General features: G+C 41.9%; 1 protein-coding gene across 4 annotated transcripts in view; it reads left to right on the forward strand.

Moving 5' to 3' along the window:
- The window catches only part of ITPR1 (inositol 1,4,5-trisphosphate receptor type 1), a 182469-nt gene that overhangs the window by 65418 nt on the left and 102767 nt on the right, over nt 1-14284 (forward strand). For all 4 annotated transcript variants that reach the window (XM_054216021.1, XM_054216018.1, XM_054216019.1 and 1 more), the window contains 12 exons: nt 1300-1399; nt 1835-1995; nt 2794-2935; nt 3288-3446; nt 4030-4202; nt 4464-4583; nt 5906-6100; nt 7825-8076; nt 9431-9572; nt 10557-10710; nt 11051-11238; nt 13366-13504. In XM_054216021.1, the coding sequence (XP_054071996.1) occupies nt 1300-1399; nt 1835-1995; nt 2794-2935; nt 3288-3446; nt 4030-4202; nt 4464-4583; nt 5906-6100; nt 7825-8076; nt 9431-9572; nt 10557-10710; nt 11051-11238; nt 13366-13504 (1925 nt within the window). The remainder of the gene's footprint in view (nt 1-1299; nt 1400-1834; nt 1996-2793; nt 2936-3287; nt 3447-4029; nt 4203-4463; nt 4584-5905; nt 6101-7824; nt 8077-9430; nt 9573-10556; nt 10711-11050; nt 11239-13365; nt 13505-14284) is intronic.

Genomic DNA, 14284 nt, shown 5'->3' on the forward strand with positions numbered 1-14284 from the left:
TTAAGTGTTAGAACTGACTGTTTGCTTTGGAGTGTGACATCTGGTGATTTTTTTTTGGTTTGTTTTTTTATAAGGTAAAGCTGTCTCCCACTTTTTTCCCCCCCTCTGGAATTAAGGTTCTTCCTCAAATTAATACAGAAATACTTGGCAAAGGCCTGGAGCTTCACTTTACAATTGAGTTATAAGCACTAGAACCCCTTCTACAGATGGAAAAGTTGAGGTTAGGTGACTTCCTTGCCAGTGAACAAACAGGAACTAAAAGCCTTGGGTGTCCTATCATGCCATTCGCATGACTTGTCTGTATGGTGTTAACTAGGACGTAACATCGAGTATTTAACGCTTCATTTTCTGTTGTTTACAGGATCTTAACTATTCATGTGGCACCTCTTGGTACTTATAAAATGCTGTACCTTTGAGAGATGCGCAGTCTGAATGCAAGCTCTTTGCTGTCAGTTCCCACTGAGAAAGCATGGCATATTTATTCAACCCACTTTATCTAAGCAACTCTCTAAATCATCAGACGCTCTTAAGTTAGCAGAAGCTAATGTGGCCACCAAATGCAGCAGTCCTGGCTGCCTCTTCTCTCCTTTGGGCTGCCGTGGTTCTGTGGAGACAGGAGGCTGTACTGCAGCTGAGAGTCTTTCTTGTCCTGGCCTAAGATGCTCGTCTGACAGTGGCTTGACATCTTTTATCAAAGAGCTGGTACATGCAAAGCAGCATCATTCCCAGAAGTACCCAAGAAAACTGACCCTGGGAACTGCTGTCCCCGCAGGGAAGAAAGACTGGACTTTTGCTAGAGAACATTGTTGTGTGCTGGCCTCGCATTCTGTATCCTAATGGACCTTTGATGCTCATACAGTGTTGACCCTTTTTATAGCTAGTCTAAAAATTTTCAGTTCAGAAAATATAAAATAGATAGGGAGTTACGGTCTGAAAATACAAAGGTAAGGGAAGAAGCTGACAGCTCAGATACACTACAGCATGTGGAAAAGCGAGGATTTGAAGAGGCTTAATTTGTTACTGTGCATGTCGTGGTTTGGGCTGGCTGGGTTACAGCAACAAAATATAGACATAGTTCTGTTTTACAGCAGAATCTACTTCATTATATAAGAAGACTTCTTAAGGTGAATTTATAGAATGAAATAAGGAATGAAAAGCCTTTTTCCTGTTATGGTATGCAGCATGGATAAAGATGACACTTTTTTTCCCCACTTATTCCTGCCAATATCTTGCAATTTGAACAATGTGAAGATTTCCCGTCTGGGAAGTGACTCACGCTTCGAAACTTTTGACTTTCAGGAACTCTTATGTCAGACTTAGACACCTTTGCACTAACACCTGGGTCCATAGTACCAATATTCCTATTGATAAAGAAGAAGAGAAACCTGTGATGCTTAAAGTAAGTTCTGTTACTTTATATAAGCACATCCGTTGATTCCTGTACTTTCACAAAAGTGCTGTTGGTAGAAGTTCCAGTCCATCGAGGCTGCTGGGTTTGTCAAGCAGCTTCACAGCAATGAACAGTGCCTGTGCAAAATATTTTATCTAAAAGATTAGGTTTACATAGGAGTTTACTAGTTACGCTGTTCAGTTTCTGCTGTACAACAGTCATCACAAGGAGAATTCTTTCCACTGTTTACGGCAACATTTTGCAATCTCTCCTGATGTTTCTCTGAATTTAGGAACACCTTTGAGCTTGCACGGAGTGGTACTGTTCGCAGAGTTTGAGTTCATCAGAGCGTGGCTTTTCTTCTGTTTTATTATCACTGAGTCTGTGAATCACTACTTTGTTTTCTGCCTTTTGGTTTGATGATAAAACTTCTCTGGGTTTCAGATTGGTACTTCTCCAGTGAAAGAGGACAAAGAAGCTTTTGCTATAGTGCCGGTTTCCCCTGCAGAGGTTCGGGACTTGGATTTTGCAAATGATGCAAGTAAGGTTTTAGGTTCCATTGCTGGCAAATTGGAAAAGGGAACAATAACCCAGAATGAAAGAAGGTAAGGATGCAAGAATTTGGTTTAGATAATGTTGTTTCCTTTACTCAGTGTCTGTTTCTCTGAAAATTTTATCTATGTACGCTATCTTCAGGAGAAGGATTTTGTTTCCTACTTGATGAGATATATTTTTTAAAAAACAGCTTGATGGTTTTATTGTTGACGTGTCCATAGTGGAGGTTCTCAAGCCAGTTCTGTCAAGCCCTCCCTGCTCCTCTGTGAAATGAGAGCATGAGAACGGTTATTGTGAACTGGGAGGACTAATCCACAGCATTACCTCTCTTGATGGGCTTTGCAAATTGAGTGTGGGAATTTATAATCCATCTTGTGAAGACTGAACATATGACTTCTTGCAAATCCTCTGACGATATCCGTGAAAAGTACGTGGCCACACAAAAAGAGCGGAGAGTCAGCTGTGTAAAACCAGGGCCCGTGTCCTTCTGCAGCCAATGTCTTTTATTTGGCCTTGGGAGAGATTATCACCTGATTTAATTTTTCCAGCAATTTAAAGAACTGCCAAATAAAACTTGGCAAGCTTATAGTTGCCCTAAAGCGATACCGTTGTCTTACTGCTGCTGTGCTTTAGCTATGAGACAGTAAGGCTACAGCAATAGGGAGCATCAGTTCCTAATTTTAAGTTCTGTACAAACCTATGTGCTTTATCCAGCATCTGAGCCAGTCGCTAATTGATGTTCTTTTTTCACTTAGCATTTTGAAACATGTGTAAACTTACACTGGCATTGTTCTTTTAACAGCTAGAATTTGTAGGTCTTGTATTAACAACTTCTGGCTTTCCTGTAGATCTGTTACCAAATTGTTGGAGGATTTGGTGTACTTTGTTACTGGTGGAACTAATTCTGGACAAGATGTCCTTGAAGTGGTATTTTCTAAACCTAATAGAGAACGGCAAAAACTGATGAGAGAACAGAATATTCTAAAGCAGGTAGGCTGCGTTTTTCTCTGAAGGGTCGTCAGAAAACAGAACGTAATAATAGAGAACCTGGCCAAATTATTGAGACCAAAAGATCCTCTGAGTTTCTAGCTTTCAGCAGGCTCTTGGTGGTGGACTGTAGGCATACCATGGCTAGAAGAAAAAAAATTACAGAATATGGGGTTGACTAAAGGTGATCAACAATGCCTTCTGTCCAGGCTACTCTTATGGCCAAGAAACTTGGTGACTGTAGTGTATTTCTGATGTACGTTTTAGAAACGTAAAGACACAGGGTGCTTTTAGACTAATTTGAAATAGATGAAGGCAGTGTCTCATGGGATCTTATTTTTTAATAAATCTATAGATTTTCAAGTTGTTGCAAGCACCGTTTACGGACAGCGGTGATGGCCCGATGCTGCGGTTGGAGGAGCTTGGAGACCAGCGCCATGCTCCTTTCAGACACATATGCCGGCTTTGCTACCGGGTGCTGAGACACTCTCAGCAGGATTACAGAAAGAATCAGGTTTGAAATATGTCTGCAGTTTTCAATGGCACTAACATTGTTCCCGTGCTCCAAAAAAATAAAAGCTGCATCCCATTAATTAAACCCTGCTATGCTGTGCTGTGATTGTACAGTCAGCAAGATATTTTTGGATTGCTCAGTTTTGCTGTTACCTGGCATTTTTCATCTCTGTCGGAGACTATATGCAGTGTAATTAGTACCAATTCTAAGGGGAATTTAAGAAAACAACAGTGTTGCTAACTGTCAAATCCAGGTGAATTATAAGGCTTTCTTCACTCTTGCATACTACAAGCTCCATTGAAAGTTGGCCTGTGTTAAGGCTGTTGATTTTTTTGTTGCCATTTATTTAAAAGAAACTCATATCAGATAAGGGTAAATGCCTTGGTGGTGTCTAGCCCGGGAGGGGAGGTGTTAAGGTTATCTCTCGTGCTGTCTCTCAAAAGAAGAACAACTTGAATCTAATCCAGTTTGCTTCTTGGGATGTTGATATTGACAAACACCTTACTGTTTTCTGCTGTTGGCTATTTTCTTAAATTATGAGAATTAATTACAACATCTTCCTTCTTCCCTCTGTGTTTTGAAGGAATACATTGCAAAGCAGTTTGGCTTCATGCAGAAGCAAATTGGCTATGATGTCTTGGCCGAGGACACAATTACAGCACTGCTTCATAACAATCGCAAGCTCTTGGAGAAGCACATCACAGCGGCCGAGATTGACACTTTTGTTAGTCTTGTGAGGAAAAATAGGGAGCCCAGGTGAGATCCATGTTGTTGAGTATATGATTACCCTTTTCCTCTTAGCCTTCTGAGAGAAATCTGTACCTGCCAACTTGCTAGCAAGGAAGCACAGCTAGCTCACTTCTAGTTTGGCACTCGCCATAACTTCCCCCTCGGGCAACAGTCTGGCTCTGCAATGTTAAAATGGAGTTCTGAATGTTTTCTTTCTGAAATGTAGATTGCTTCAGTCTAGATCTCAACAAGGATTGATACCCTTTTGGCTGGCGTTTTCTCCAACAGGTTTTTGGATTACCTCTCAGATCTGTGCGTTTCCATGAACAAATCTATTCCAGTGACGCAGGAGTTGATTTGCAAAGCCGTGCTGAATCCAGCAAATGCAGACATCCTCATTGAAACCAAGTAAGTTAATGCCTTTAAAGATGGTTTTCCTAGTGTGAAACAGAAGGAAGGTGATTCAAAGCTGAGAGCACTGCTGGCACGTCTAGAGAAAGCAGTTGAGTGTGTGTGGGGTCCCCTTCAGATACACAGCGAACGGGTACTGATGGCAGCAGACGGCTGCCATATGCATTCTCAGTCCTGCAGTCGGAGAAGTCTTTCCGATATCTCACGTTTGATCAAACTAGACAGACTTTGCAGGAAGGTGTGCGGGGTCCCGTGGGCCTGATCCTCCTCTGGGCTTCAGGCTTTTCTCCGAACGCTGTCTGCAGTGAGCGAGCACTCTGTGGGTGCGTGTCCCCCCCAGCTCAGCCCGCGAAAAAGCAGGAGCTGCTGCATCGCTGCTCACCCCTTTCTCCTGCTGCGTTTAGGGTTTTGGTCTCCAGCGCTCAGCAGTGTCCTGCCGTGCTGAAGCATCACAGCAGGCGCCAAATCCCAATGGTCTTTCATAAAGATGGGTTTATTCGATCTGTGGAATAGGGCATAGATAATAATTATCAAAATACTCTAAAAGGGAAGCAGGTCTTTGTCAGATAGCATTTAAAACACAAATGGATGAGAGGAGTATTCTAGATTTAATTCTCTTCATGAAATCATAAAGACTATATTTATTTCCGCCAGCACTTAAAGTTGCCACATCACTTATTTGTTCTTATCCTTGTGTATTTAACTTGTTGTTTTCAGATGTATGATCTTTTTTTTGCTGAAAGCCCCCAAAGCCTTTTTAGTTTTAGTAGCTGATTCGTTTGTAGTTATTTCACCACATAAGCAGAAAGAAGTTCTAATCTAATTGGTGTTTATGGGATACAGAACTAATCGATTTTAGGTATTTTTGTTTACCAAGTCCTTTCCTAGTCCGTTGTTGTTAACCAGTTCTCCTGTAAAGGTGTTTGTGAAAGTCAGTTAGACATGTCTTTAACTTACTTATGTCCTTATCTTCAGCAATTGAATGAAGCTGAAATGTTGATCTCTGTAAGGCTGAATGTAAAACCTTAAATATCTAAAATTAAAAATCTGAATTCATTCTAATCTAATGCTTTTGATAATAAGCCACAAAGATTTTATGTGGTAAACTGCTACTGCTGAAAAAGTAAGATACTCTGCTTTTACTTCACAAAGTTGAGGAATAAAATTTGTGTTTTCTGAATGCAGGTGAGATCATAAAATTAGTTACTGCTGTATCACCAGTACATTTTAGCAAATGTCTTTTTTAGCAAGTGTGGAAATGTTCTGAGATCTGCATGGGTCTTGGCAGTTTGTAATCTAACCTGTCTTCCTTCTGGCAGGCTGGTCCTCTCTCGATTTGAGTTTGAAGAAGTGTCAAGTGGAGAAAATGCCTTGGAAGTTGGAGAAGATGAGGAAGAAGTGTGGTTGTTCTGGAGAGACGTTAACAAGGAAATCCGCAGTAAGAGTATCAGGGAGTTGGCTCAGGATGCTAAGGAAGGGCAGAAGGAAGATCGGGACGTGCTCAGCTACTACAGGTGAACAGCACGCGCAGGGCTGGCTAGCAGAGTTCATCGAGGCTGCGTGGGGATGGTACATAGGCTGTAGTTAGTTTGGGAGAAAGGATACCCGTTTCCTGGACAAAATAGCCATTAGAGAGTGAGGATGAAGTCTCTTTGAAGCGAGAGCTAAAAGCGCAAAGTTATTCATGGTGAGAAGTCTGATTATCAGCGTGAGCAAGTTTAAACTGACTTAAAAAATAGTTGAGGCTTAGGGTGCATTGAATTTGCACAGCACTTAATGCCCGTATTTCTGTTTGGTTTCCTGATAAGTGGCTGTTGTGAGACAGCCTGTATTAACTGTTTAGGTTACCTGTGATCAGACGATAGTTGGGGTGAACAACTGCTTGCGGGAAGAATGGGGTTTCAGTGTGCAGATGGCTTTGCTTTTGATTTTAAAAAGTCGCTGCAGTTCTCCCTGCTTTCTAAATTTCCCTCTAGACTCAAAGCCTTCAGTGGTCCTGTAGTTCTCAGCAGGACAATAGATGAAGTTATGAAAATGCCACAAGTTCGGTTTGATTAATGTGCAGTGCTCTTTTGTACGGCTTAAGCTATGCTTTTAGCAGTTTCTAACATGAAGCGATGTTTCCAGATGACTTGACAAGACACCAAGTTCTTGGCATAGCGTAAGATCAGGTTTCAGCCCAGACCAAATTCCTGCGTCTGGGTTAGAAACTTCTGAGAGTAGTTTGATGGACTCAATTGGGGTGATGCAGAAAGTACAACTAGATGATTTTTTTTAATAGCTGTCTTATTTTGCATTGTCTCTTCCATTGAAATGATTCTTGCAGTAGTCTTCCTAATACATGTTTTTATTTGAGCCTGTTGGAGGGCTGAGCTCAAAAGGAGTACTCCTCTATATGTTTTTTAAAAATCGTATCTGCTTTCAAAATAGATTTTCTTGCACTTGTTCTTAAATAGAATTGATAGTGTTAATTATTTTTAGTCTACATTATAGACTCGTGAACATGCTGAAATCAAGGGTTTGGGATACGGTTTGGTCAAATTCCCATGAGGAGTGCTGAGAATGAAAAGGCGTCTGCTTTCAATTAAATGTTCATTTCTTTAGGAAACCTCACAGTTGACACTATTCAACAGAAGCCTGTATGAATACTCATGAATGTTGGACGCGTGCTTTATGGCTAAAAGTTAATTATCATCTGTTGAATGTGCATACCTTAAATGCCAGTTGCTTGCTTTTAGTTTATGGACTGAAAAGCTTAGGAATTAAGTTTAGTTTTTCTCTAGGAGTTCTTTTACTGAAGGGAGCAGAGCTCAGTAGTTGTTTAATCAGGTACCTAATTTTTAATGATTCTGTCGCCCATCAGCATTGCTGCCCCAGTTAACAACTGGGGCTTCAGCATCAGTAAGGAGTGTTTGGTCTCCTACAGTATTTAGGCTGAGTTGCTTTAAGTGTTCTTCAGATTCTTCTGTAGCTTTCATAAACAGCATTACTTAATTCTATGTAACTCTCTGGAAAATATGATGGCTCCATTTATTGTATTTTTGCACTATGTTACCTTTTACTAGTATTTGATAAGTACTTTATCCAGTCCATAATAAATATAGCTATATTACTGGAAAATATACAATTCATTCTGTTAATATATATAAGAACATATCAGTACTATATCCAGTGGATTTTTCTGGACATTAAAGTGTAAGCTGTTTGTTTACGTTTCGTTGTTTTTTTTCCCCTGAAGATACCAGCTAAACCTCTTTGCTAGAATGTGCCTTGATCGACAGTACTTAGCCATAAATGAAATATCTGGCCAGCTGGACGTGGACCTCATTCTCCGTTGCATGTCTGATGAGAACTTGCCGTATGATCTGCGAGCGTCTTTCTGCCGGCTAATGCTTCATATGCACGTTGATCGTGACCCCCAAGAACAAGTAACACCAGTGAAGTACGCTCGTCTGTGGTCTGAAATACCTTCTGAAATTGCTATTGATGAGTAAGTACTTGCTGGAATGGTGTGGGAAAGGAAACTACATCACTCTTGATTTTTAAAACAAAACCAGATCAATCCTAAACTCATGCGTTATACTGTTTCTGTTTAAAGAGAAAAAATAATAATTAAAAAAATCCATAACACATTCTCACTAGTTCCATTATTCAGAGCCTGTAGTTTCTGTTGGCTGTAATGTTTGCTGGGGAGAATGTTCCTGAGAACAGAAGAACCTTCCTGTGCGTGTGTGGTGTAAGCAGGAGTTTGTCTCCAAAATGCACAGTGGTGACAGGGATGGTCTGTCTCTGCTTCGGGTGATGTGACAAGTGACCTAGCCCTGGGGAGGGAAAGCAAGGGGGGACTGTTCCATGAATATAGACTCTTCAGGGCAGATTGTCCATGCGGGAGCTCGCACAATCCAAAGCAAAAACAAGGGGGAGGACACTGAAAGAAGTAATGTGCTCCTTCACCTCCCGTGGAAAGTACTCTGATACAGCGGTGAAAAACCTATACAAACCCACAGTTAGACTGGAGACGTGACTTCTTGACCATAGACTTGTATTAACTCTTTATGGTACAAATAATTTGTAGTACTTCAACTGTTCAGAACTCATTTTTTTCAGTTGGAGAAAATGAACATTTAAAATCAGTGTTAAATGCTAGGAATTTGAGTCTTGTCTGTATTAGTACTGGTGTTTAGTGGTTTTTTGGTTTCCCCTCCCTTCCCTCCTTGCTTAGCCCAGTTCCCCTTGCAGAGACAAATGCAGTAGATCGTATTCGACTTTAAATGCCAAAATAGAAAAAACAAATGGCTTCAGCTCTGGCACAGGCTAAACTGTCATACGTGACCAAACAGGGAAACAAAAGTAGTCAGTGGAAGGTGGTGGGGATTGTCTTTTTCAAATACTCTCTGCATACGCCAAGGAACAAACCTAGAATTTGTATTAAGAAAAATTAACACCTACTTTATATATATATTTTTATTTGGAGGAAAAATAGCATCCACAGTCAGCATCTCCTGGCCACATCCGTTCTCCTTAATGCTGTACACAGCTCGTCATTGTTTCCACTAAAATAAGGGTTTCTTTTTTTATTTATTGGGACAAAATTATCTTTTTTTTTTGTTTTCCTCAGACATTATTAAATAGTGCAAAATGAGCATATGGGATAAAACAGCAAAAGCCAGGAAATTATGGCATCAGCTTCCTGACTCCCTCATTTGGATAAATTATTTAACAGCCTTTAACTTTTTTAGATTTTGACAAACCAATGAAAAATTGTATTGGGGGAAAAGAGCCCTGTGTATTTGCATGCTAAGTTTTGTGTTTTGTTTTTTATTTTGGTTTTTTTTCCTCTTCAGCTATGATAGCAGTGGAACTTCCAAAGATGAAATTAAGGAGAGATTTGCACAAACAATGGAATTTGTAGAGGAATATTTAAGAGATGTGGTGTGTCAGAGGTTCCCTTTCTCTGATAAAGAGAAAAATAAGCTCACTTTTGAGGTAGTTATCCAGTTCTGATTTTATCCTTTTTTTTTTTGTGTGTGTGTGTGGAATGTTGGTACTTTTTTCAAGAGTGGATAATTGGCAAGTAATTAGTGAGTGCTGAGCCTCAGCGGGCTCCTCCTTTCTGCACTAGTCGTTTCTCCTCGTGCAAGCAACCCCACTGAAGTTTGTGAGTTTGCAATGATAGTTCTTGAAATGCAATTAATGAATGAGGTTATGTCTTAGATTTGCAGCAGCCTTGTTTACTTTTTGTGCTCGCGGTGTTATTGCAAAGCCAAGCTTTACTGGAATAAATAGTCTCGAAAGCTAAACACTCCATCTGCATGCACAGATAGTCTCTAGAGCTTACAGTATTACTCACGAAGAGAACAATACAGTGTCCTGTGACTTACTGACCTATTAAAATTGTCTGTCTCTGCGAATAAAATGTAGCAAATGCATGCAATAATATCCCCTAAATAACTATTAATTTAAGGAAAAGATGTGATATTTCTTTAAAAAAAATTAAATTTAAGGGAATATACGTCAGATAACATTAAATATTTGGGGCTATATTACATGTTGAATCTTGAAGCAGTGGATGTGGAGGACTTGTGGGGAAACTTTATAACTTGGTAGCAGTAAGCTTTAGATGTGTGATATTTATTTTTTTTGTAAGACAAAACCATAAAAAGCATCTGTATGTTCCCTCTAGTCTTCGCCTGTCTTACCTTTTCTGTAATGAGATGAATATGTTATGATTTTGTAGCTACGGAATATCATCTGCAGGTACAGACTGTTATTCCAGGCATTGCAGTATCTGTAGGCAAGTAGCAAACTTTCTGATAAAATGTAGAACTATACAGTTTTATGGGATTAGGAATTAAGATAAGAATATGACTCACAGCCAGGTTCTTGATTTTTTTTCATTGTGTTAAGACAACTTGATTGTGATAACAAAATTATTAGTATTAATCGGGCTTTTTATTATTGTTTTGGTAGGTTGTTAACTTAGCCAGAAATCTGATATATTTTGGTTTCTACAACTTCTGTGACCTCCTCAGACTAACCAAAATCCTCCTTGCTATATTAGACTGTGTGCACATCACTACCATCTTCCCTATTACCAAGATGGCAAAAGGCGAGGAAAGTAAAGGTGAGGCTTGAAAAATGATTGTCAGAACAGATCGTTCTTTGGTAGTTTCTAGTTCATCTCAAAATGTAAATGTGGGTTTGAAATCTTCTACTCCTTTCTGTCTATGGCTTGGCTGTACAGCTGAGCAATGCCAATGATGAAAGAGGGAGAGAGAGGGCAGGGGGGTTCTGAAGGTACTGGTGCTTCTGTTGACTTCCATCTGTTCCAGGGATTTAGGTGTCTGCCTGGCCTTGTTTACTGTTGAGACAATTTCTCTTCATAGAATGTGGAGGGTCCTTGCCCTGTCCGTGCAGTCCCATTACACCATCGTAACCTTACCTGTTTACCTGCCTCTCTCAAGGGAGCAATGTGATGAGATCGATCCACGGAGTCGGGGAGCTGATGACCCAGGTGGTGCTCAGAGGCGGTGGGTTCTTGCCCATGACTCCACTCGCTGCTGCTCCAGAGGGTAACGTCAAGCAGAGCGAACCGGAGAAAGAGGACATCCTGGTAATGGACACAAAGCTGAAGATCATCGAAATACTGCAGGTACTAGAAGAGCAAATAATGTAGCGTCTTGTGCTGTCTTTAATCTCAGCATTAATACAGTGCCATGCTGCCTTTTAATTAATTTCTGCCTCGTATGTGCCCCTTAAAACAGGTAAAGCGTTACAAGGGTGGCTTTTTCAGGCATGCAGCACTTGGCTTGCATATGACAAGGTTATGCCATTACTGAAACAATTTAATAGAAGTGAGTTTGCAATAGACATCTGCATATTTAACAGGGATTTATAAATATCTGACTTGCAGTGGAGCACTTGTTTTCCACCTTACTGTCTTAGCAATTTCTCTGAGTCTACAGGGCCATGTTGTTAAGTGCCCTGAGGAAGGCGGAGATACGTGAGACTCCTCTTCATGCAGCCATCAGCCTGAAATGTTTTTTAAGCGTGCACATTTGCCAGCCTTGCCGTCCCTTCCATCTCTGTCTGGCTTTTCTCACTTGTTCACTCTGAAATCTTTGGGACACAAAGAGAAAAGTTTGTTCCCTTTTCCACAGCTCTGCCTCGATCTAGATGTCACCGCAAAATTACTGCACTGAAATCCATCTTCCCTCCCTCGATGTAGGAGTCCCTTTTCTGTGCGGTAACTTCACGGGCAGGTTCATGGAGGCCAGAATGCTGCAAAAGCCTTGTGGGCGAAAGTATGCAAAGCAGCAGGAAAGCCATGGTGTGCCTTCCCCGCACCCCCGTGGGAGGCTTCGCACGGAGCTGGGTTTGGGGTTATGCCCTTCCCCTCGGCAGCAGATGCAGCATGCAGGGGAGGCTTGATTCACTTCCTCGCACCAGTGCTAATTTTAGTTAAAGCCAGAACTTCTTTTATGGCCCCTCTTACCATGGTCTATTAAAAGTGGTGTTAGGTGTTTTTCACAGAATCACAGAATGGTTGGGGTTGGCAGGGACCTCTGGAGCTCATCTAGTCCAACCCCCTGCCAGAGCAGGGTCACCCAGAGCAGGCTGCACAGGAACGCGTCCAGGCGGGTTTGGAATGTCTCCAGAGACGGAGACTCCACCACCTCTCTGGGCAGCCTGTGCCAGGGCTCTGCCACCCTCAGGGTAAAGAAGTTTTTCCTCATGTTGAGGTGGAATTTCCCGTGTTCCAGTTTGTGCCCATTGCCCTTGTCCTGTCACTGGGCACCACTGAGAAGAGTCTGTCCCCATCCTCCTGACACCTGCCCTTTAGCTATTGCTGAGCATCGATGAGATCCCCTCTCCGTCTGCTCTTCTCCAGGCTGAACGGCCCCAGGGCTCTCAGCCTTTCCTCAGCAGAGAGATGCTCCAGCCCCTCACCATCTTCGTAGTCTCCACTGGACTCTCTCCAGTAGTTCCTTGTCTTTCTTGAACTGCGGGGTCCAGCACTGGACCCAGTGTTCTGGCTGTGACCTCCCTGGGGCAGAGCAGAGTGGGAGGATGACCTCCCTCCACCTGCTGGCCACACTCCTTTTAGTGCACCCCAGGAGACCACTGGCCTCCTTGGCCACAAGGGCACATTGCTGCCCTATGGGCAACTTGTTCTCCCCCAGGACTCCCAGGTCCTTCTCTGCAGGACCTAAGATTTTCCCTAAATCTGAGACAACTGCAAGTGTTCTTTAGATTGTATTGCTTTCCTCAAGAGGGAGGAAGCCCACCAAGAAGGTGGTTTCAGTGGCACTGGCTCCTACAGCCCACCTGGGCTGGTGGCGGCTGCAGCCTGGCTCCTGACAGCTCACTTTCAGCTGCCTCTGCCCCAGCGCCCGGGGACAGCAGTGCTGGGGATGGCAGCCCTTGTCTTTGGATTCCTGCTGGTTTCAGAACAGAGAGGAAAATGCTGCTTTCCGTTCCAAGGGGGTGGGTGAGGATGTCTGCATTGGGCAGTAATGAGGGATCGAAACTCTGCCAAAATCTTTTACTCATAATTATTTCTTACTGTGTGTATATCATGTGCTCATTGAAATCCCTGAAAAAAATTACTGAAGTCTGGGGATTTTTAAGAAAACATTTGCATACCTCTTCTCCAAGTTAAATCCGCATTGTTACTATGTTGGTCTTACATGTTGGTAGCACTGCGTTACGTGTAAATTGTGTATGTGCTGGAAGTAGGCGAGTTATTTCAACATTTTTACTACTTCTGTATCATCAGTTTATTTTGAATGTGAGATTGGACTACAGAATCTCCTGCCTGCTTTGTATATTTAAACATGAATTTGATGAAAGCAATGCCCAGATGTCTGAATCCCCCACTGGAAGCAGTAATCAAGAAATGCCAGCTAATGTACCAGGTTAGTTATTTTGCAAAGAATGAATTTTAATCTCAGAGGCGCTAACTGGATAATTGATTCAGGTTTTTGCTTTGGCATGTGATGGTCCCAGTGAAGCAGAGTACCCTGCTAGCAGTAGGAATAAGAGTAGATATTGTTTCCGTATACTCCTAGCAATACCTAGGATTTATTTGTACTGTCTCCTGCTCATTTCCATGTGTAAAGCGTGACCCAAAGCCTGAGATGCAGCCTTTAAAAAAAGCCTGGAATAAACACTATCATGTGATCTGTCATTAAGCTCAAATTAAATCTTTTGTATTAATGTTTCTGGGTGAAGGAAAAGGGTCCACAAAGTAATCTGATTTTCTCCATCCCTTTCCCCCGGCTCGATGGCTCTGCCCACCCAAATTTCTTGTTTTCCAAAGGTATTGTAGGAAAGCAAGATGTCTGGAGGTGTCTGTATCTCAGTGCTGCTAGGCAAGGGTATGAAGGTAAGCTGTTGAGGAGCTTGGCATGTCCAGTGTTGTTCTTAATTGAAAGCAGGATAATTAGTGGCCTGGATAGATGGGGTGTTGTCAATTGCTGTATCACTTTCCAGGGGCAAAACTGTCCTATAGTTATGACGCGTACTGTGTAGGAATAACGGACTTTAAAAGTGCAGCTTATTAGACATCAAACAGTTTTTCTTCCTCAATTTGGGGACTGGATCTCTAGATGCGAAGGAGAAAGATAAGGAAAATGTGGTTTAGATGTCAAGCCTTCAAAGGGAGGAGACTGCTTCTTTTGATCTCACTTCAAAGG

This window comes from Rissa tridactyla, chromosome 10, assembly GCF_028500815.1.
Source record: "Rissa tridactyla isolate bRisTri1 chromosome 10, bRisTri1.patW.cur.20221130, whole genome shotgun sequence".
NCBI lineage: Eukaryota > Metazoa > Chordata > Aves > Charadriiformes > Laridae > Rissa > Rissa tridactyla.